Source organism: Drosophila bipectinata, chromosome 3R, assembly GCF_030179905.1.
Source record: "Drosophila bipectinata strain 14024-0381.07 chromosome 3R, DbipHiC1v2, whole genome shotgun sequence".
Lineage (NCBI taxonomy): Eukaryota > Metazoa > Arthropoda > Insecta > Diptera > Drosophilidae > Drosophila > Drosophila bipectinata.
In genome coordinates this window covers 6829697-6854564 of record NC_091739.1, presented here as the reverse complement: position 1 = coordinate 6854564, position 24868 = coordinate 6829697, and the positions used below count along the sequence as shown (strand labels likewise).

General features: G+C 41.7%; 1 protein-coding gene and 1 long non-coding RNA gene across 3 annotated transcripts; one reads left to right on the top strand and one right to left on the bottom strand.

Annotated features, from left to right (window-relative positions):
• Positions 1-4716: 4716 nt before the first annotated feature.
• Positions 4717-24860, top strand: kibra (WW and C2 domain containing protein kibra). Of its 2 annotated transcripts, XM_017246208.3 has the most exons (9): positions 4717-5745; positions 19677-19975; positions 20040-21663; positions 21732-21912; positions 21974-22352; positions 22412-22723; positions 22795-22915; positions 22973-23182; positions 23244-24860. In XM_017246208.3, exons 1-9 carry the CDS (start codon positions 5522-5524, stop codon positions 23677-23679), a joined length of 3786 nt encoding a protein of 1261 aa, XP_017101697.2. In that variant the 5' UTR covers positions 4717-5521; the 3' UTR covers positions 23680-24860. The 2 variants fall into 2 exon arrangements, with proteins under 2 accessions (XP_017101697.2, XP_070137576.1); XM_070281475.1 differs by lacking the exon at positions 23244-24860 and having other exon boundaries at positions 22795-22913; positions 22973-23176.
• LOC138926761 (uncharacterized) lies at positions 9561-10895 on the bottom strand. Its single transcript, XR_011443387.1, has 2 exons — positions 9698-10895; positions 9561-9640 (listed from the first exon to the last, which is right to left on the bottom strand). It is a non-coding gene; the product is annotated as an uncharacterized lncRNA (long non-coding RNA).
• Positions 24861-24868: the final 8 nt, after the last annotated feature.

The following is a 24868-nucleotide window of genomic DNA, read 5'->3' as shown; positions in this document are numbered from 1 at the left end:
ATTACCTTAATTCGGATTAATTAATCGGATTCCAAAATATTTTTTAAATTTCCGAACAATTTTCTAGGATCCACTTTTAAAATATGGAAAACGGGTGAAAGGAAAATATGGCCCACAGGGACGACTATATCTTTGGCAATAATCATCCGATTCTTATGGGGAATAGCTTACACGATTGGCAGATCCGTTATCTTAAATCTACAACCTTTGTTAATATTACAACATAAACAAATAAGAATATTAAACAAAATCAACAAAATAAGTCATTATTTTTACGATTTTTCGGGCGTGCCTAATTGTAATCATGAAAATCGAGGAGGAGGGCGTAAGTTTTTAATTAATATTTTTAATTAATATACTACACATTATTCGATTTCTAGGTGTCCTCACATAGGCAATAGAAACATCGAAGTTTGCATTTTCAGGTTTAAAATTTATCAATAAATATGTTTTCCTTTGGAAAATTTAGGAGAATAACCAAGCAATGTAAGGGAATAAGGATATACATACATATGTATGTACTTGTATCGCAAATATCGGGCATAATTCCTAATAGGAATTTCAGTATCTGACCAATTCGATGTAATTGGAATTTTATAAAAGTCTTTATTATTTTATAAAAGAATAATAAAAGTCACAAGTTTATATCTCCATTATCATCAAAAGTATAGCTTTTCCGATCGTTCAGTATTTCCATATTGCAGCTAAAGGATACAGTCCTACGCTCAATTTGACGGATCGGTTTACATGAATAATAATAACATCCAGGAAAAATCCTAATGCCATTTTCATGATATTTGTATGTGATAATCCAAACTATATGTGATATTTGTATGTATGTACATATATGTGTATATATACTTAATTGGGTTTTTGACCAAAATTATAATACTCTCTGCAAGGGTATAAAAATAGTTTATGAAACGGTTACTCGTTTTCGGATTTGAATATGTGAGCCGTTACGACATAGGCTCCCCTTTCGGCCCAGCCATGATACAATTATACAAGGTAGTCCACTCGGCAGAATTATAGTCCCTTAATATAAGTGCGAGTGAAATAGAGTTGAATAGTAAGTGTGAGTAAAACGGCTATACAGTGCTTCGATTAACCCGCACACGGTGCATGGGGCTAAAAGTTTTTAAGACAAGAGTGACAAGAGTTGTAGTGTTTATAATTTTATTTAAATTAGTTTTGAATTTGACAAAATTCTTTGTTTTTGTTGTTTGATAGCCATTCTTTGATTTAAGTTCTTAATTCTAAAATATATACCTATCTTAAAATAAAATTTTTGTTGTAAATGTCGATTCTTTTTCTAGTTTATTAAACTAATTTAATTTTTTTATGACAAAACCTGCCAGGTATTTAAGTTCATCCTCCGCCAACTCGATCATATCTTCGTCTTAGCTGTTATGAAAATTAAATTGGAGGCTCGTTCTTTTCGTTTTCAATATTTTGGACGGCTTGAGAAAAGTCTAAATTGAATCACTCATCAGAATAGTCTTGCTCGCCATTCAACAATTCTGTATTCGTAGCTAAATAACATTTAAAGGTTATTAATAACTGATAAAAATTAAAAAAAACAAAACATGAAGGAAGGCACAAAATACGAAGCACAATACAAATATTGAAGCATTTCTAATCACATATCAAATCATTTGACAATTAGTGGTGTTAATATTAATGAAATATTAAACGGTTGTATTTTTTATACCTGTTATATATTTTCTTAACCTATTTTTGAACTGCAATGGAGTCGGGTGGTCTAACTGTCCATTTTTCGACCGCATGGCTCCAAAAAAGTTTTTAAGACTGTCTAGGCTAAGACGACTTGTTAAAATATACTCCAAGCCATATTTTTCCGCCAAGTAGCTATGCAAACCGTCAAGGGATACATTGCTTACCAAAATGCCTTTTTGGAAAGGCAGCTTACGATCCGTACTACCCATTACTTTTGACATCTCAACCAAAATGCCTTGTTGCATTTGAAGTTGTTTTCCGTAAGGCTGCGTCGTTTCAATGGAATTTTCTTTTGACATTTTTGTGTTGAACACATCGAACCAGTCGTTGACAAGATCAAAAAAATCTGCTGTTTCGCACGGGTTCTCTACGATATTCCCCGACTCATAGCAACTTCTAATACAACTGGCGGTTGTATGGGAGAAAAGTTCCGTTGCCAGTTTAACTTTTTGTTTAGCCAGCGACTCAACATTAATGTGGCTATTTGTTACCTTAAACAGTATCGACACGTCGGACTGGGCACAGTACCGAATTGTCTGCTGGATGGTCGATTTTGTCAACTTCTTTCCGTTGATGTTTAATCCGGAGCTGATATAGTGGTTACGGATTAAATTCACCAGGTGTGGAGTGTCGGAAAAAACAAACACTTTTAAATGTTCATCCGCCGGATGGCTAAACCAGGTCTTTGCTAAAAGTGCAAATACATTAAAATTTATGATATATACTCATTCATACAAAAGACTTACTCTCAGATATACCAAGCTGTCCCCAAAGGTGTTGATTTCCAGGGCCCAAGTCTGACACAATGGCTACTACTGGAAAACCTTTTGTGTGCAATTTCATCAAAATGGAGTGCAGAGTTGCTACGTCCATTGCAGCGTTAAAATCGAAGAATACTGGATGCTTCCACGATTTCTTCAAGCCACGTACTATAGCCACTTGAACACAGTTGCTTGGCTCCAAGACAACATCCGCGGAGGCAGCAGCAACCTTCATCTCATCGAAGCACATTACGCAGAGCTTATCAATTTCGGGCAAATCTTCATTTTCCATAAGGTCAATCACGATATCAAGGGTTCCTGGTGTAATTTTCCTGGCCAACCAATTATACAGCGTTGAACGACACGGAAGAGGAAAGCCTTTCTTGTGTAAATGACGGTAAGCACGAGGGCCCGCGGTATGGAGGCAAATTGCTTCAGTCATGTCGGCTGCATTAAAAACCGCTCTTTTTCCGCCACTCTTTAAAATATTTATTTGAGTCCTAGTAAATATTTTGTCTAGAGACTTTTCTAGATCTTGATAACCATCTAGTTGCTGGCGTAAGGAATGCATTTCCTTTTCTAAAAGACTTATCTTTTTTTTTAGGTTTTGGTTTTCAATATGAATTGCCCGGTCGATCGCTTTGTCCCTAAAACCAAAATAAATTTATGTAGATATACATTAATTTTAAACCCAGCTACTTACTCTGTTTGCGTGCTCGAATTGGCGTAGCCTAATTCAGCAAAATTTTCAGGTTCTGCCTCTTTTTGCGGAATTGCAGTAGAATTAAGACGTCTTCTTTTCAGTGGCTGCCCTGCGCCTGATAACGTCTTCCACTGTGAAGCACTGAAATGCTTATCGCAAATTTTAGAGCTCTCAATAAGTCTACAGCCCAAAGACTGCTCCCACAAAGCTCTTTTTGCAATACACTTCGGAACATGCACAAACTTTACGCCTAGTACGTGCTTCTGACAATAATAGCAAAAAGTCATTTTTTGCTTGGCCACTTAAAGGTTAAAACTCTAAAAAAAAACCGTCAGCACACAACCTTTCAGTATAACAAGCCGGCACGCACTGAAATTAGGGGACCAAAACCCGAACGACTTTGACAGCCGAAGGGAGTGCCCGAATTCAAAAGCAACCCCAAAGTTTGCCATGCACCTAAGATTTAAAAATCCCGGGCTCCACCATGAAGGAATTGTGGATGCGGTGGCAGAAGATCAGAAATCCTCCTCCTTCCTTCCCCCCCTCCACCACACATCACCCATCCCCAACATATTCAGAGGAAGAATTTAAATAATTTTTTTGTTTTATTGTTTTTATTATTATTGTTTTTTATTTTTATTCAAATTATTTATATTATTATATAGGTTATTATAGTTTGGGATTTAGTTATTATATTTAGTTATTAATTTTTTTGATATATTATTATATTTATTAATTGTGCATATATCAATAACATCAAATATATAAATTTAATAGACACTTTTTGATTTATATATAATATTAAATATATTTTGGGTCGGCGGTCGAAAACAACTTTTGGTCCTTTTTAAAAGTTCTTAAAATAGGGAAATATTAAAAGTTTATTTAGAAAAGTTAACAGATAACATCACTGTTAAGGCCACTGTTGTTTGCCGATAAAAAATATTAAATATTTGCAAATAATATGGTTAAATAATTGTAAATAGTTTTTAGTGGACCAAAATGATTTAAAACTTAAATTTTTAATATTATAACTTAAATATATATGATGTACTAATTTTTAAACATGTTGGTTTAACAATAAATGAAATTTTATTGATTTTTTGTAATAAATCGTGATATAACTTAAAAAGTTGCAAAAGTATCATAAATTTGATATGCCATATTATTGTGGAATACTACTACTTTTATACTACTTTTCTACTACTACGTTTTCCAACAAAAGGCTGCAGAAAACGCGCGCGACTTTCGATACCGCAAAGTGCTGCCAACTTATTTTAAAAGATATGCCCGAATTTCATTAAATGAGAGAAGAACCTTTTTTAAGGTTGAAAGATGTGGCAATAAATTAGCAGAAAAATAATCCAAATTAATATGCTTAGAAATGATTAATTTCTTTCTCTATTGGCGGAGTAGTGTTGCCAACTACCGTTCAACAAGTAGTGTGACCAACGCCAAGAAATATGTGGCGTTAGTGTGCCCCCATTCCATCCTAGGTAGGGTATTCGAATCAAAAATCAAAACTAATTTGAGGGCGCACGGTACGGACGGATTCACGGACGCCCGCTGTGCTGAAGCCACTACAATACTCGATACTCGTTTTTTTTCTCTCGCCTCGTTCGGACGGCTCTCTGCGTCTGGGAAAAGTTAACTGGATAAAATAAATAATTTTGTAAAGTTAGTGCGAATGCTGATGCATGTATTGGATTACGGGACGGTCGCGAACGGCGATCACTTCCTCAACGGCCAAGAAGGACGCTGCTGATCGAGTGCTCTAAAAGGCAGTTCCAATTCTGCTGTCCAACTGTGTATTGCTCCAAAAAAATAAATAATAAAAAAAAGAAAAGGCTGAAAACTAACAGGCAGCCGGCGTTAATTAGCTTCAATTGGGCGAGAAAGGAGCCAAACAGCAAAAAAATAACAACAGTGAACGAAATGCGAAGAAGAAGAAGCGGTGATCGCGTGTATGTGTAATCGAGTGTCTGTGTGCTCTCGAATGGAATGCAGTTACGAAAAAAGTAAATAAATAATTGAGAGCGCGCAGGGCAGCCCCGCCTCCACCTCCACCCGCGCCAGCTAGCCAGCTTGCCAGCTGCCCCCCTCACACTCCGCCACCACCTTTGGCTATCTCCCATTATCTCTGCGCGCGCGTGTGTGTTCGTGCGTGTGTGTTGGTGCGTGTGGAAGAAATGAAAGAAATGCCTTGGCTAATGTAAACAGCGCAAAGAGAAACCCCCAAATGAAAGAGTAAAGAGCAAAAGAAAAAGCGCGCGTCTCAGACTTAAAAAAAAAATTAAATAATTTTACACAAAAAAAAAAAATGCCGAACCAATCGCAACACCACCTGCAGCCGCATCCCCATCACCTGAGGCCCCAGCAGCAGCAGCAACAACAACAGCAGCAGCAACACCATCGTCAGCAGCAGCAGAACCATAGCGATTTTCCGCTGCCGGACGGCTGGGACATTGCCAAGGATTTTGACGGCAAGACCTACTACATAGACCACATCAACAAAAAGACCACATGGCTGGATCCCAGAGACTGGTGAGTGTACTCTTCCAATAAGAACTCTTTAGCGCAATTAGCATTTTATTTTTACAAATTGCTTGCTTGCAATTCGGTTATAAAATATCCCTCCCCCATACCCCTCTCTGACAAAAAAACCCATATAAATTCCAATTCCAAAGCGCTCTCGAACCGGAAAGAAAAGGTGCGTTGCAGCTGCGGTGGTGTGTATGAGAGTGTATGTCTGTGTGTCTGTATGAGTAAAGGAATGCGGCGATCGTGTGGTGTGCTGGTGGGGTGAGCAAAATACAGAGAGAGAGAGGGAGAGGGCGAGAGAGAAACAAAGCGAAATAAATTACATATTTTAAACAAGGCAAAGCGGGCAAAACAAAACGGAAAAACAAAAAGTTGAAGTAAACATTCCGATGCGATGATTAAGACTCCAAATATAACTGAAACTGAACTGAACTGAGAGAGTGGCAACAAACAAAAAATGAATTGTAAAGGCAGGCAGGCAGGAAAGGAAAATGGGTGCTATACGATGGGGGGGGGATAGGTGGGGTGGGAGAGAGGCAGAGAGAGCAAAAGTTAAATAAAGCTCAGCGAATGATCTGCAAAACTAACAAACTCATACGTAATGAGTGCGAGAGCGGGTCGGGCACGATCGAGGGGGGGAGAGGAACCGCCACATCAGGCCATGTATCTCATAGATACATTTTACTCGCCGTTGTTCGCTCACATATTTGGTGCTTTGTCTCTGTCTAACCTATTTCGCTCTGGCTCTCTCAGCGGCACCTTGTCTCTGTCGCTTTGGGGCCATAAACAATTGCAAAATGTATGTAGGAATTTTTGCAGTTTCGAAATAATTGATTTCTGAAATTCTTCGCCCCTCTCTCTTATTACACTGAGAAAAAATATTTAAGAGCTTTAAATAATAGTTGTAGCTTTTTTTCTCAGTGTCTCAGTATTGTCTTGTGTGTGAGAGTGTGTGCTCTTCACGCTTTCAATTAACACAAACATTCCCTTTGTTTGTTTCAAATTGCATGGAAATTGTTAAAAATGTTTCAGTGAATTAAACGCAGGAATTTGTGTCTTACGTCTGCCTCGATTTGAAAACATCTGCGCATTTGTTAGGGTCATGCATCAAGTAGATTATAAATGCACACATGTCGTTGGAATGTTTGCCAATCGAGTATTGTAAGGGAAAGATATTTTGAAGAATAAAATAAATAAATTTTTACAAAAAAAAAAAGCAAAGCGAGCCAGGCCTCGGGCGGCCTTTAAAGGCCTCGCCACGTTTCGCCACCAAAGCCAACTGAAATCACTGAAAAAATAAATATCTATTTCAAAACGTGTAAACAAGGTCGAATTATCGAATACCCTTGAAATTCTACCTATAATTGCTGTACAAACCATCGAGGTTTTCTAAAATTATTCAAGAATATTTCAAGAAACTTTTCAAAGACAATAAAATATTAAAAAATATTAAAATATATTTTAAAAACCTCAACATTAGTAATCTGATGACTTTTGGGATTCCAGTTCGATGACAAATAGAACCTGGAATGTCTAGTGCCTTTTTTTTATTCACTTGTTTGTATTTTATATCTGTATCTGTATCTCTCCCTCTCTTTTTTTATTTTTGGTGGTATTGTATAAACAAAAGTTAACAACGACTTGACTTGGCCATGCGATTTGGCATTTTTGGCTTTTGGTTTTTTGGTTTTTTGGCCAATTGTTTGTAGCCACAAACAAGGCGGCGACACACAGTGGAATATTTTCGTGTGTGTTTCTTTTGGACAGAAACGTGTTTGGTGACAGTTTCTCGATCTATTCATAGGAGGCAACAATCAAGTTAAGAAATAGCAACAAAATATCTGCCGATCGCGAATGCGAACTCGTTTGTTTTACATAAACACAAATCGCCGCCAAAAAGGCCTAGCGAAAGCGGCTAAAACGATGGCTGTCATAAGTCGGACAGAGTGGCGCCACCGATCGACTCAATAAAGTATCTGCATCTGAGCGGTAGCCAGATTAGAGCGTTCTAATTCTCTTGGTTTCTCCACCTGTGGCATTTGCGACTATAGAGTCTAGAGTCTCTAGATCGAAGAATTGCATAAAGATCGCATTACAGCTGGCATGCGTGTGCCGACAGGCGATTTCTATCCGCCGATTCAAAACGAGCTACAAAATTTGCATAAAATTCAATTTGGCTTTTTGAAGCGAAAGATGCCAGCCAGCCAGCATGTAGCATGTATGTATGTATCTAGAAACATGCAGGCATATGGGTATGCACTGGCACTGGCACTGGCACTGGCTCTGGCTCTGGCTATGGCTATGGCTCTGGCCTGTACATGTATAGCAACTTGGAAAGCTGCAAAACGGCATTTTTCATTTAATAAATTGCACAAGGCAATGCAGCCACAACAGCGGTAGTGGCAGCGGCAGCGGCAGCAAGAAAAGTGGAAAGAATGCAGATGCAATTGCCGTTTGTTGCAGCAACTACAGTGGCAGTTGCCTTGGAAAACTAAAGGTTTTTTATTTGAAAAATATCTAGTAGATAGTTTGCTGCTAGTCATAAAGTATCTTATAGATCTCCCTCTTATTTAATTTATAATTAATATCAAATAGTATCTTTTAGTCAACACTCACTGTACATGAGCAACAGATGCAGATACACAGCAGCAGCAGGAGCAGCATGCATTGCATTTGTGCAACAAGTATTTCCACTTAACAACAGCATCAACGGGGCAAGGAGGGTACAAAAATTGTTGCTGCCTCTGTTGCAGTTGCAGTTGGTGTTGTTGCTGCTCCCTGCCCTGCCACAAAGTCGAAGCCGTGATTACAATTTGATTACGCGCATGAATGCAGCGCGCGGCTGTGCCACAAGCAGCAGCAACATTTTCTAGTTTGTAGTTCGCAGCCCAAAGCGTTAAAAATATTTTCTTTCTTGCACTTGCAAGCTGTGGCAACAACGGCAGCGACAAAGATAGGCACACAAGTACATAATGTATCTGACAGATACATAAGCGAACTCTCGTCGCAACTCGCACCGCATGTTTTGCCCATTTTAGCGTCTGTTTTTCCACCATAGCTGGCAAGCAAGTTGCAACCAACTGCCATCTAAAAAGCTGCTGCTGCTGCAACCACCACCACTAGCACCACTTCCAGGCAACGACACCAGCTTTCCTGTCTCGCACTTGTTGCATGTCAGCGGCGACGTTCTTCAGCAATCAACACTTGTGATTTTTATCAAGCATAATGATTTCCTTTTCAACAAGTGCTAATTAAGAGGGAAGCAGGGCAGTCGAGGGGGCTGTGGCAAGGGTTCTTTTTCCTGCCTAGGAGAGGCCCATAGTTGCATAACCAGCCAGAGGCAAGATGGTGTGTGTGTCTCCCATTTTTTAGATTCTCCTCCAAGTTGCCAGCCCGGCCAGCATATCGATTTATAATAATTCAGCTGTCATTCGCGGAGCTGAACAATTTTTCACTTTTGCAGAAAACTGCAGACGTGAGCAGAAAATTAAGTTGGCGAGTTTAGAGTTTGGGTTTTAGGTTCGAGACTCGAGACTTGAGACTCGGGACTGGAGGGCTCTCTGGTCTGGTTATTACCAGCGATGGCCATGGCTGTGGGCCTCTGGAAATTGGGATTCCGATTCCGAATCAGATTTGGATTTGGATTTCAAGCTGCCTGCACGCGCGATCCCCAGGCACTTTGCTTATTTTTATTCGCTAATTTTGTTTCTGCACTCGTCTGCATGCCATATGCTGAGCTGGCTCGATCGTGATGTGTGCTGGCCATGTGTGTGTGTATCTGTATCTGTATATGCAGTCGAATCTGTGCAAAGGTAGCAATTTTCCTCCAAGCAAGTCCAAATGAAACGAAACGAAATCAAAATACAAGCCCTGGAATGTGCAGACTCAAGATAAATGCCTGTGAGATACATTTTTTAAACAAAGTAGTAGCTGAAGAAAAGTATCTGATAGTTACTTCACCAACTGTACTTGAGGAAAAGGATCTCAAACCATGCCCTATCCATGCGTTAAGCATATGTTTCAAGATCTTCAAGATTCTAATCTCTTCTAAGAGGGGACTTAATCGCTGGCCATTAATTGCCCTAATCAGGCCCTCTGGACAATGACATTCCCTGTAATCAGCTGTTCCGAGAGACGAGCCGAGCCGATGACCAAAGCAAGGCCCTGAAATTCCACAAGATCTCTGCCTCCTTTGTTGGCTACACGAATGGACTTTCCAGTAGCACTTTCCGAATGCCACATATTCTTAAGAGTCTGCCCCAAAGCCAGAGAGATGCAGATCCAGAGACTGAATCTCTGCGGGGGGGGCGGAGCGATGATGATGATTAAGCTTATGGCGCACGTTGCTGGCTCGTTTTTTTTTTTTGTATCTTTTGGATGCGATGCAACGGACTGCAGGGGGGCATAATTAACATGAAGAGCCGAACCGAGCCGAGCAGTGGAATGTATCTGAAGCGGTAACTGTGTATCTCGTAGGTGCTGCGGTTCGTTCAACTGTGGAATTTCGTTTTGTTGTCGAATTTATGGCCTAATGAAGTGATAAGGCAGCCAGAACGGGAGCGCAGACCAGAGCCATATGTGGACTTTGGCTGTGTTTATCGGAATTTCTGGGATGCCACTTGAGTTGTATCTGTATCTGTGCTCAGTGATCGGTGTTCGGTGCTCGGTCTCTGCTGTGTATCTTTTGCAAAGTATCTCGGCTGTGTGCTGCGTGCGCTGTCAAAATGTTTACCACAGCGCATAATTCATTCGCTTGTTCCCTTCCTTTTTCTTTTTTTTTGATTTTATTTTTTTTTTTTGTATCTTTTCGACTGCGCATTCTTGAGATATTTGAGCTGGAATTTATTGGTTTGTGGGTCAGGGTAAGCTCTCGGCTGTCGGATCTTGGATCTGCAATCACATTCTGACGCTTTTCAAAAAGGAATGCAGAGTGGAAGAGATATTTTTGTATTTCTGGTAACTATCTTTAAGTTACACGCCCATCTGTAGTTATCTTTAAGATACTGCAGATACATAGATACATGAAAGCCTGGGCCAACTGAAACCGGCTCAGCGAGACGGGCCAGGAGCCAGATGATGGGGGCTTGGCAAAAAATGTTGATTAAACTGCTTAAATGCGCAGAGCTGACAATCATGTCAAAGCAACTCCTTGCCCCATGCCACCTCCCTGCCCCCCTAACCTGCCCTGGCAATATATGTACATAAATAAGAACATTTTTATGGGCGGCATGTAGAGGCCTGGCTGCCACAGTTGCCACAAGAAAAAAACAGGGGAAGTAGCCAACAAACATATTAAACTTTAAGACCTTTTAAAATGCATCTTGTAGATACTCTTCAATTATTTTCTTTAAATATTAAATCTTATAAGATTTCTTATAGTTTTAATAGATTTTTTTTCAGTGCATGCATGTAATGCCTTGATACATACACTCGTAGTAGCTTTGGCATTTAAGGCAATGCGCGCATTGCTTTAATAAATGCATTCACACACAGATACAAACAAACAAATTGCATTCAATTGGTGCCGCTGCCGCTCCGAGTTCATAGCAACTTTGAAATATTTTCCAACAGCAACAACAACTATCGCTGCTGCTGCTGCTGTTGCTGTTGCCGTTGTCGTCTCGGTCGCTGTTGCAGTTGCAGTTGCTGCTGCAGTCGCAGTCGCAGTCGCAGTCAGCCTATTTCCAAACACAAAATGCATTTACTTTACCTCGCTCGGCATTCCCAACGCCCCCTCGACCGCAAGTCTTGGCGTTCGTTCAACTAACCAAGTGCACTGAGAGAAATATATCCGTAGAAAAAGAAAAAGGAAAAGAGGAAAATAAAAATAAGAAATTAATCTAAACAAAAAATTATATATATTAGCCTCTAAGTAAAATAAAAAATAAATAAAAAAAAGATTAATCTCAATATTAAAAAAATATATAATAATAAAATTTCTAAGAAATAATAATAATTTAATAATAATAAATATTAATTTGTAATTTCTAAGAAATAAAATGAACAATAAAATAACAAGAAAATAACAAAATAGGTTATTCTAATTAGATATTTTAATTTAAATTTAAATTTTTCAAAAATTATTATTTTTTATTTAGGTATTATTATTTAACATTATTGTTTTATTATACAACTATTTTTTTTTTTATTATTTTTGTTTTAATTATAGTTTTTAAAAATTATTATTAATTCATTTTTTAATTACAAAATTATATTTATTAATTATTTCAAAATTAAATGTATAATTTATTTCAAATTATTATTATTTATTTTTTTTTACTAATTTCTCTCAGTGCTTAAATACGACGACATTGCTGCATAGTTTGTTGCTTTGGCTGTTGTTTTAGTTGTTTTTGTTGTTGCTGTTATTGGGCTTGCCCCCAAGCAGCGCTGATCTTGCTTTTGCGGTTGTTGGTATTTTTATTTTTTTTTCTTTTTTTTCATGTTCTGCTTTCCGTGCTCCTTCGTTCCACACATTCGCTGCTCTCTCGCAGCCCAGCAGCAGTTGTTGTTACTATTGTTGTTGTTGTTTCATAGCGTAAATAGCAAAGCTGGCCGTACAATTTTAGAAGAACTTGTCAAAACCGCATTCCTAAGCCTCTGCCGGCTGCGCAGTCGCCGCTCTAGACCTCTCACTCGCTCTCGCATGGGTAATGTGCGGTGTATGTGCGATGGTGTTTGTGAGCTGGCTTTGCTGGAGGCAGCAGCAGCAGCAGCAACAGCAACTGCAACAACTGCAACGAGTTATTTATGCATGTTTGTTTATTTGTTTGCTTCGCAGTAAATGATCACATACACGCATTCCTAGATACAGATACATTTGGGAATATATAGATACATATGTATGTATATCGTATGTATCTGCGCATCTGCTGCCGCTAATAAATATTTTGTACAGCGACTTGTATTAATGTGTACTCCCCATAAATGTATCTGAAAGATGGAACTCAAATCTGTGTAGCTTAAAAATGTTAATCGCAAGAAATATTTCCACTAATCACTCCCAGTCGCAGACCACTTATCTTTATGATCCGACCCTGACCGCCATATTTTTGTGGGCATTAGAACAGCATTAGAACCGCCGAGAACAACAAATTCTTTAATCAATGGAAGCCAATCGGTTATGGCCGGCAGCAACGCAAAAAAAAACAAAAAAAATCTAAAAACTAAGAAAACAAAAATTCCATGTATGCCACGAGCGCTTACCATAAAATTGGAAATCTTTCAAGTTCTTTCCATTCGATTTCAGTCAGTATCTGTGTGTGTGTGTTTGTGTGTGTGTGTGAGATAAACAAACAAATAAAATGAAAAAAAATGCCAGCAGATATCTTGGAATTTTGGTTTCGTTTCAAACGGAATTATATAGAAATTATTGTTATGGCACATTAGGGAGAAATATGAAGAGACTACCAGACTACAGAAATGGCGGGGAGGTTGGGGATGGGGTGGGGTGGGGTGCATACATAATTTATTTAATAGCCCGGTGTCAAAAATAACAGCTAACAACAAATTTGGCTACATTTTTGCATACTCGGTCGAACAATATGAATGCCAGCGACAAAAGCCAATAAAAAATCTTCAACAAAAGCATATTTATTTATAAAACAAAAGCCATCACATACAAAAAACTGAAAAAAACAACAGAAATGTTAATTGGCCCATTTGACATGCGGCATTTTTGTTAGCCCGCTGCTACCCACTTGCCCCCATCTCTGCCCCGCCAGCAGCTTTCATTCTGCTTATGATTATTTGTAGACAACGTTGCTACAACAACAACCTTAGTTGTTGGCGAATGGCATGTAAGAAACCCCGAAAAATAAGAAAAGAAATATTGTATAAATATTTGAAATTATTTTGGCCATGATGTGAATTCCCAAACTGTCTGCAAAAGCCCGAAATTGCCAAACAGTCTGCGAAAAGTAGAAAAAAACGGTGAAGGTTTTAAGAAAATAAATATATCATAATAATAGTCATAAAAGTTTTAATAAATATTTGAGAGACTGTTTCAATTGAAACCCCCACCAACATTTCTAAAGAATTGTTGAAATTCCCAACAAAATCGCCCTCCTCCCAAGATCCCCAAGATATACCCCCCCAATGTGTGAATGCATATGAGTACTGCATTATTCCCAGTATTCTGGGGCCCTCCGATTCACACAAACAACCACACACGACCCCGTCCAAGTCTCTGGAATGCGGAGCCCCAACACAATGGTATGGCGTGGATTGAGGAATGGAATGAGGAATGGGTATATACATATATATGTAGACTTCCCCCTTCTCGTTGCTGCTTTGGATGCATTATTGCGGACTAAATTCTATCAGATACGATATACACGAGTCGAGTATGACGATCGGGCGAATATAATTTCGAGGCGGAGACGGAGACGTTGACGTTCGCGTTCGCATTCACGTTTCACAGTCGCGATTTTGTTCGCCTTATTATTTCAATATATTCGATATGTTTATGTGTGTACAATATGCGCATATAAACATATAGATACATACATATATATATGTATGTATGGACGATCTCGCCTCGCTCGGCGCAGCCCAGTCGCTCGGCTGCTCTGGTATGTGAAGGTCGCAACAGTTGTTTTGTTAATGACAGACTACAACAACGATCGAATGGAGGAGCTCGAGATGGCTTACGGGCTAATAGCCAACTAGACTTGGCTTGCATTCGGTTACTAGCCTCCCCAAAGTATCTCCATCTTGTAATGCTTCTTTTGCCTTGTATCTATGTATCTATGCATGTACTTGGGAGATTCCCGGAACCAAGTCCAAGAAAACTGCACAGGTGGACACTTTAAAGCCAAGAAAAGTCTCTTCCAAAAAAGCAAAACAAAACTTTGCATTTGTTCTTGACGCTTCCAAGGTTTCCCACAGACAGAGTACAAATATACATATAGTTAGATATATCTTTAGATCGGTGGAAACATTTTGGCATGTTCCGAGTGGGCGTGGGTGTTCCCAGCGACACGAGAAATGTTTCCGAGTTCTTCTGTCGAATCTTAAATCTTTTATAATGCGCATTCCGAGAATTTTTGTTGACGTATTTGCTTCTGGCCAATATATACAGATTATATTAACTAAAATAGATCATTTAAAGACATCTTTTGGCTGACAAATCGTCCATTTTTGGTTGGAATTCGGCAACACCCCAGACAGACCCAAACAGACCCATCAACAGGCCATTCAAAATCATAAATTTCAATTCAAGTTTATTTTGCTTTTCGACTGGCCTGGCCAAGTGGGTGCCTGGCCTCTACTGTCCACCCTATGGTTGTCTGTTTGTTTATGTTCATGTATAAATTCTATGAATTTTTTAATAGTTTGTATAGTAATTTCGTATGCAGGCGGCGTGCTCATGGCGCAAAAATTTATTTCAATTGTTTGCTTTGGAATTTATGGCAGACATTTTGTGATTTCGAAATTGTGTAAAAATTGTATAGCTTAGCTCTCAAGATGGTACGATCGTACATACACCTAGTCGTGTGTTTTTTTTTTTTGGGTGGTGTGACTAATGTGATCGACCCACGCAGGGCCGGAGCCTCGGAGCTGAAAGTCCGTAATTGACACCCACTTGTTGAATTCCGTGCATCCCATTGGCTAGATGGTTCACCACTTTCTTAGATAAGAGGCCCCAAACCCAACCGCCTTTAACTTTTTTTTTTTCTTATCTCATGACCCGACGCATGCGCAGTTCATTGACTTGCTTTTTTATGGCTGGAGGGTTGGGAGGGGCACTGGAAATATTCAAAATATGCATCTGGCTGGGTCGTAAAATGCATTTGATAAGCTGGGGGGACAGGCATCGGAGTGATTTCCGGTTTTTATCATCAGCGGAAGGAAGTGCAAGTGTGAGATAGACGAGATGCGAACAGGAAATGCAGTTAATAAGCCCCAGTATATCCCCAGGCGAGAAAAATTCCAGAGTGAATAGCACTTGGAATCTGGTTCCAAGTCAAGTTAAATGGGCAACGCACCGACCAGGCCCGACTACGACTACGAACGGCGATAAGATAAAACCGACGTACGACCTTTATAGCGTAATTTGATTAACGCTCGAAAATATTTGTGAACTGACAGATAATGGAACTCAACAGCGGCAGTGGCGGCAAATTATTTTTACAGCAAATAATGTGAGTGATTATAATTAAACATTGTTTTCCACAATGAATCTTTCTCAAGCATCGGCCTGATAGCGATCATGACTTTTGATTTATTTTTCGACTATAAATAAATGTGATTCTTAAAGGAGGAAAGTATCTAAAGTTGGGCTGGGTAATCTTGAAATAGATTAAAGTTATGTAGACCAGATAAGGCCCACCTCAGTTCTCAGTTCTATTGGATAACTAACCTCCATTAAGTCACCGCGATAATTTCTCTCTTCTTAATTTATTTACGGAATTGGAGTAAAGTATCTGGAACCTGTCCTAATATTTGATCTACACACGTATCGATTGCTTAATTATAAAGAATTTATGATCTCCCATTGCCCCCCATTAATAAACGTATCTGTGAGATACTCTGGTTGGTATGTCAAGGTGATGGCTGGCTCTCTGATCAAATTGGGTTTATAATACAGAGATTATATGATTCTTGCATACATCAACATGGCATTAATTTCCCAAACCACTTTGTGCTCTGGTCTCTCGATGGAATATAAACCGGAACACTTGTGGCTCTACTTGCGTGTTCGACTTTTTCAGTTCCGCCAAAGAAATATATAATTGAAATGGAGTAAATCTGGCCAGTGGCTACGTGACTAGATTGCTGAGCCTATTTTTTTGTGTTATTTGTTTTTTCCTCGTTTTTTTTTCCATCATCTGCCTAATATTATGCTTATTTCGGAGTGGGGCTTGATTGACGCAGGCCTCGATTTGAATTGCTAAATGATCTCAGGCTATCGCAATGAATGGCCGGCTAATTTGTGAGATATTCTCCCCATGTGAATTCATTAAAAACTATTTTTCAAGAAATCAATTTGAAAAAAGAATTCAAATGAGTGGGGGATCTGGAATGTTCAGATGTGAGTTTGAATAAAAATAGAACTCCAAAGCAGGTCTTAGATAGCAATAATATTTAAAGAACTTTATTTAGAGAATAGTTATAGTATTGTAGGAATATTCTCTTAAAGTTTATTGGTCATCAAGCGGTCGAGACTCTGCAGACCATCCCGAGCTTATTATGGCCGCGAATTAGCATAAAACTGGACGTGAACAGTTAAATAATAGAGTGTGTCCGAGTGTGTGTCTGCAGTTAACTTAAGTGCTGCCTAATGACAACTTCTCTCTGGCCATTCAGCCATCGTCTTGGCCAAAATGCCGTGCCCATATTGCTTCCCTCATACATATATTGTGACAACAAAATTCATGCTGAAATATTTTTTGGTCAGAAACTTGTTTCTGTTTAGAGACCCGGCTCTAAAGCGCGAATTTATTACAACTCTTGGCCGCTGCTCGGTCGCCGCGCCATAAATATTTTGTTTACAATATAATATAATTTATGCAGCTTTGTGGTCCGCTCTTTTCACGTTTAATGTGGGCCGGATTCAGAGTCTCTTTCTCGAAAGGCCAACACGTCGTTAGCCGGGCCAGTGAAGCCCTATTACTTGCCACGCCCACACCTCTGTTGGATGTCCGATGTGTGCATTTTCATTGATTTTCTTTCAAAGGTACTCTTCTGAGGTCAAGCTCTGATGGGAAACCCATAAAAATGGCTTAGAATTTTCAAAAGAATTTAATTGCCATTTACTGAGAGCCGCACTTGACACCTGTCCCCCTGCCAGGGTGCTTTTGATTAGATGATGGGTAGAGCCCCTCCTGATGAACTCAAGTTCCTATCTTGGCATTTTAAAGACCTACTTATGGTGAGAAGATAACCGAATATCACGAGGACATAACAATTGCATAATTGGCTTTAGATCGGGTTTCTCTCAATCTTGGAATATGATTTGAAAATATAGTTCCAACGTTCTTCAAAATCATGCAGTTATCCAGTGACTGTCTTCGATCGTGAGCTCTGGCTTGTCATAGCTTGGAGCTTTGGACCCCTGAACCCGTCCGGCCACTGGCACATGTCCCCCAACTGCATTTTCTGTATCATTTTCTATATTTTCGTATTATTCTAGTCTCTTTGTCTGTCTCTCAAGCAAGTCTATGTTTTGGTGTCACTTTTCTTTTGTCTTTACTGGGTAGCTGGGTAGATGAACCTTGTTCCGCTTATTAAAAGCGTGAATTAAAATTTAATCAACTCCAATTAATGAACAATAAGGCCTGCATAGATGTGTGCACTTTTGCGATAATAGGCTATCGCGAATGGCTCTTGGCTGTGGCCTGGAGTTCCTGCCAAAATGCACGTAATACCTCTCTTTTTTTAATAAGGGGGTTAACCTTTAGGTAGCTAGTTTAAGATTAGTTCTCTTAAACGTGCCATATTTAAAAAATCTAACTGGGTAATGGTCTTATTATGCAACTATCATAGGTATCAAGACATTTCCGCTTTTAAATATTTAATGATAGATCTCTAAACTTTCTTAAAAGTATTGTTTCCAAGGGGCCTTCTAAATGCCTTCATTTGGCCACCACCTTTTATTGCATCCGGTGCTCAAGACGTCATCGATTGCAATCTAATAAAGTCCACCTATTATCTGGGTATTTTACGTATGTTTGTTTAATAAATCATAAGAAATTGCACCTGAGATTAGCTAATCTCAAGTTTCCTCACTTTATGAGTTTGGAAACAAGCCCTCTTATGATTTATAGCCCAAGTCCTCATATCAAATATCAGATTTAGTTAAATTGCGAAAAGAACATCAATAGTTGGGTTAGTCAGAGGCGACTACTGCGTCAACAATCGATTCCAGATAATGAACTGCGATTTAAAAAAATATACGTATAAACAGATATCTAGAGAAGCAAACAGAAGGCACTGACTCGTGGCCAAATATTCTGAGAAAATTGCAGACAGACAGACTGTCAGTTGAGCTGCCATCTGCGTATCTGTAAACAGGCAGATACTTTTAGTATATCCGAGTGCAGATACATTTTCAAAGAATCGGTCAAGACAAAGAATAGAAGTCACCCTATCGAATGATAAGGATATTGTTTATTTTAATTATAATTTATGGGATTCAATCCCAGCTATCGTTTAATGAACTGCCTACCATAAAGCGCTTTACAAACCCGAAACGCACTGCCCGGGTATATCTATCGCAGATTTTATTATCTGTCTATATGCCTATATGTTCGGAAGCCTCCATATTTTAATGGCCATGCGAATTCCAAAGCAATGATTAATTAACAGTCCCAGTTGACGGGCAGAGCCTTAAAGAAAAACAAAAATTCGCCACAAATATGGGATATATGCGAGGGTATGAATATATATGTGTATTCAACAATCAATCCATGGCGATTAGCAATTATCGTTGGAATGCGAAAATGCTGTTGTCTGTGTCTGATATGGAAATAGAGTTTTGTTGAAAAATAACCAGGTTGAGGGGCCGAGGATTGCAGCGCCAAACAACGTCAAGACTTTGTCATCGCCAGTTGGCCAGTTTTTGGTTTTGGAATTTTTCCCTTTTGCCGCGACTGGGGACTGGCCTTTGTTTTGCTTTCTTGCCCGCCTGGCCTACCTTGCCGCACTATGCGAATATTATGGCCTCGATAAGATTAGAGGCGGAGGCATTTGGCAACAACAAACAGAGCCCAGACATTCCGCCGCATGGCTGCGGCAAAATCGGTATTTCTGCGACATTTTTCCCCCGGCTCGGAGATGGCCAACTTTTACCCAAAATGCACACACAGGAAATGCCGTTAATCTTATCGAATTGGCCAGGCTAACTGGCGTGGGAACAGCTCCATTACCATCCAAGATGGAGACTATCTGAAGGCCTATTACTAATATTTTATTAAATTATTTCTTTGCAGCTACACGAAGCCACAGACCTTCGAGGACTGCGTGGGCGATGAACTGCCGATGGGCTGGGAGGAGTCCTATGACCCCAACATTGGCCTCTACTACATCAACCATCTGGCCCAGAGCACCCAGCTGGAGGATCCGCGCCAGGAGTGGAAGAGCGTCCAGGAGCAGATGCTGAGCGACTACCTATCCGCGGCCCAGGACCAGCTGGAGAACAAGCGCGAAATGTTCGACGTGAAGCAGCAGCGCCTGCTCTGGGCCCAGGAGGAGTACAACCACCTCAAGCTGGCCGCCAGTAGAAGCAGCCGTAAGTAGAAGCTACCTTCCAAGCGCCATTCTTTAACTAATAACAAACCCTCTATCCTCTTCAGTGTGCTCCTCCTCAAGCTCGATGAGCCGGCACGATCCCGAGCTGCTGAGAGCTGACCTGATGCTGGCCCGGGAACGAGTCCATCAGCTGAAGCAGGAACTGAACCATATCACCAACGACATATCCTACACGGAGCGCGGCATGAACACCCTGTACTCGGTGGGGGAGAAGATCAACGCCCGCCAGAACGGCTGCTACGACATCGCCGAGGTGCAGGCCATTCGGGAGGAGATGCTGAAGGTGCACAAGTCCCTGGTGTCCGGCGAGAAGGTGCGCGAGGAGCTGATGCGCAGCCTGGTGCAGATCAAGAACGAGCTGAGCCGCCAGCAGATCAGCGAGGAGAACTCCGACCTGGCCTCGCCCTTCGACCGGGTGTGTGTGGCCAGTCAGACGGATCTGTGCGGCTCCACCGGCGACAACCTGAACGGGGGAGCCCGGTTCGCGGAAATGGCCAAGACCAAGCTGCAGTACGCGGAGTGGCGCAAGCACATAAAGAAGCTGCAGCAGCAGCTGGCCGATCACGTGGAGCGCATCGAGCCGGGCCAACTGGAGTCCGACAAGGACCGCATTCTGCTCATCCAGGAAAAGGAGAAGCTGCTGAATGACCTGAACAGCATCTCCCTCAAGTCGCGCAGCGAGGAGGAGAAGCGGGTGATCCAGCAGACGCGAAACAAGCTGGAGGAGGACCTCAAGGAGGCCTACGAAGCCAACAACACCTGCGTGGCCAACCGCCTGCGCTTCCACGAGGAAAAGCAGCTCCTGCTGGACAAGCTGCAGGAGGCCCTGAAGTCCACCAAGCTGCTGGAGGAGCGGCTGAAGTCCTTCTCCTCCGAGAGCACCTTTTCGATTAGCAGCGGCAGCAGCTTGGGATCCCTCTCCACCGCCAGCAGCAAGAGTGCTCTGAGCTTCACCGATATCTACATTGATCCCTTCGCCGTGGACTCGCCCATCGATGTGGTGGACCTGAGACGCCGCTCGCAACGATTGTTCCAGCAACACCAGCGCCTTCACCCAGTACATCCTGGCTTGCAGCAACAGCAGTCCTCGGAGGTGTCTCTTTCGCCGCGCAGCAGCCTGTCCATGGAAACGCCGCCCGCCTCGCCGATGAAGTACAATCCAGGCGCAGATCAGGCGACCCAAGCACTCAAAGAGGAGCCTACCTATGCCAACGCTCTGCCCGCGCCTCCCGCCTACACAGCCCCGCCCCCAGTGCCGGTGTCGGGCGTCAGAGCACGACCATACGACCTAGATTCCACCGTGCTGGATTGCATGATGCTGGAGGCCAAGCTGCAGAAACTGAACCTGGGCACGCCGCTCAACCTAGCCGCAGCCCCCCTGTCTCCGATTTCGGAAAAGCCGTCGCTGCTGGATCTGCCGCAGGAGATGCTCAGCAGGTCCTCCTCCACCTCCAACACGCGATCCGTGTCAGCGGCCGTCAGCAACGAGTCGGTGGCCGGGGACTCGGGCGTCTTTGAGGCATCGCGTGCCCATCTGCCACGCAAGGAGCTGGCCCAAGTCCAGATCGGACTCAAGTATTTGAAGCCGGAGGGCGTCTTGGTGGTGTCTCTGGAACGGGCTAATAATCTTCTGGCGCTGTGGACAGCTTCGGCAGACAACTCGCAAGTGTAAGTGGACTGTGGATTGTATTTTTTAAAGAATCTTTGGAATAATAATAATTATTTATTTATTTTAGATACCTACGTGCTGCCTTGCTGCCCAACTCGCTGACCTCCATTCGGACAAAGGCGCTGGGGGATTTCCAGAAGCCCGTCTTCAACGACACCTTCGCCGTGCCCATCACGCTGGACAAGCTGCTGACCAAGAGCCTGCAGGTGACGGTGGTCACCATGACGGGCCAAAAGGAGGAGATCATTGTAAGTCCAATCAGTGGTATTGCCAAAAGAGATCTTACTTATCTTACTTGGCAAATTTCAGGGCACAGTTCAAATCAGCATGGCCGAGTTCAACCCGGAAGACTCCACCCTAAAGTGGTACAACGTGCTCAGCTCCAAATTCATTCCCACCTTTGAATCCCTGGACATTCCCTCCACCAGTGCCGCCGCAGCTGCCGCCGCCGTTGCCGCCAGTAACAACAATCGGGAGGAGTCTTCGGACGAGTCCACCATTACCTCCTCGCAAACGTCCACGCTGACGCGCAACCAGGCGCCGCCCATGGAACTGCAGGCCCAGATCGCCGAGGAGCAGCCAGAGCAAGGCCGTCTCAACGACCAGGACGGCAGCGATGACGACGACGATGACGAAGAGGAGGAGGAAGATGACAAGCAGCTCATCAGCGATGTTGGCCTAATGAACTGTAAGTTTAGAAATATATATTCCTATTCATAAATTAAATACTATTATTGAACTTTATAGCGAGCTGCATGCTAGATGCCTATATGCAGAACATGAAGCAGGAGTTCGCCGACAAGGAAACGAATACGGACTGCGCCTTCCTGCCGGAGAAGTCCCGCGGCCAGTCCCAGATGATGGATGACAGGCCCGTGAAGCGATCCCAGACCTTCACGCCCTCAGCGGCCGTCAGCAAGAACCGCTACAACTGCCGGCTCAACCGCAGCGACTCTGATTCTGCAATGCATTGCGGAGTGGCGCCACACACCTTCCAGCGTGGTGCTGCCGAGCGGAGATCCCTGCGCTTCCACCCCAAGGCTCCAAAGTCAGTCACAAGTAAGTTTAAAAGAAATACGATTTAATATTAAGACAATAAATTAATATTCTTAACTATTTTTTTTAATCAGAACTGCATCATACTCACATACCACGCACCAGCTTGGACTTGGAGCTGGACCTGCAAGCCCAGCACAGCAAACTGTACTTCCTTAATGACCAAATCGCCAAGCTGCAGAACCTCAAAGAAGTGTAAGTAAAGCTGAGAGGATTTCCAAGATGATTCCCTACTAATATGAACTATTGCAGTTTGCAGAAAGCTTGCGAGAACAAGGATCCTCTGATTGCCGCGTGGGCCATTGAGAACGAAGAGTTCCAACGCCTGGTGGCTCGTGCCGATCCCGCCAAGTGTCCCGAAGAGCGTCAGCTGCAAAAGCTGCTCATGAAAACCGCCAAAGAGATCCACAAGCTGCGCAAGACCAAGGTGCCCAAGGGTTGCCCTGATCTAGTGTCGTTCAAGTAAGCATCTCACCCACCTTCCCAAAAGGAGACTTTATTAATTTCAAATATTTCATCGCAGGGAGAAAATTACTTTCTTCACGCGCAAGGGTATGTCAGTGCCCGAGTTGCCCAGCGAATTCACCTTGCCCGAAGCCAATACAATCCTCTTCGAGGAGGAAGAGGAGGAGGAGGAGGAAGAGGACGAGGATGAGTTCTATAACAATGCTGCTGAGACGGCCATTGCCATCAACACGGCACTGGTGGCGAGCAACAATCGAAACAAGAATCTCAGTGATCACCAGAATCGAGTTGCCAGCGGTGCTGTGCCCAAAGTACCGGCTACACCAGCCACTCCAGCAGCTTCTCCAGCCGCCAATCCTCCTCCAGCCACTCCTACCACCACTCCGGCTACTCAAGCGACTCCTACAGCAGTTCCTGTTCCCGTGGATGACAACAATACGGAGCAACAGCGCTACGACTATGTTGTGGATCGCACTTACGGCGTAGAGGTCTAACCACCTCGTCCGCTTCGCCCCATCGCTGTACATTTTTGTAATTAATTTAGTATTTATTTTCGCTAAGCAACAAGTATTTATGTGTATAAACAACTGATGTAACAAATATCTGTGCCTTATAGAGAACGTGAGATAGAGAGAGAATGTAGAGGAGAGATGACCATGCTAATGAAATGATATATTTACGCATAGTTATGCTGTAGACCTAAGCACTATTTTTATATTTAGCCTAGAACCGTAGCCTAGCAGACCCAACTAGACCCGTGGTCAGTTGTACAAATTGACCCCCCACTGATGACCATATAAGCGAAACTGAGAGATACAAAACCACCATACAATGCCCCCACCCAAAACGAAAGTAAAATATTAATAACACAGCACCCCGCACAAAAATTCAAACAAAACGCGCACATTGTGCGTTCAATGAGCCCCCTTAAATTCATATTGAAACCAACTGTATTTATAAGACTTGAGCAAAATGATACGAATGTTTATAAATATTTTTATACGCGTCTAGGAATAGTAATACCACCTACCTACCGCCTTGACTACCCAGGCCACTCAAGCCACGTACACAAAACATGAACGAAGTGAAATATTTATTGTATTCTATTGATGGATGAGCGTATAGCACTCGAATCCGATCGGTTAGGTTAGTTAGCTTGCGTTTTTGTTAAGCTCAAAACGAATTCTTATAATATAATTTTTTTTATAAAAAAATCCTATGAAATCCTATACAAAAAAAATATAATATGAATAAAAAATGAACCACACAAAAAAGTGAATGTACCATATTAGATAATCGTCACTATTTTAACGTTAAGATACCCCTTAAACCACAAACCTAGACCCCCATTGAAAAGCGAGAAAACCATGAAATGAAACCTTGTTATGCTTCCACGAGCGAACCTGTTGAAACTGTTGAACTCTTTGCGACGAAGCACTGAATTTTTATGAAATGATATGAAATTACCCTCAGCTCTAGTTTAGTGTAGGTTCTGTGCAAAACTTCTCTGTTGTTTACGTTTTCACTAATCCATGCCCAGACCCCGAAAACACACAAAATTAGTTAGTAGAGCAAAGAGTCCCCACGCATATTTTTTCAATACTGTAGTAATTTTAGTTTTAATAAATTATATGAAAGTGAACATGTATGTATATTGTAATTGTGCAATAAACAAACAAAAAA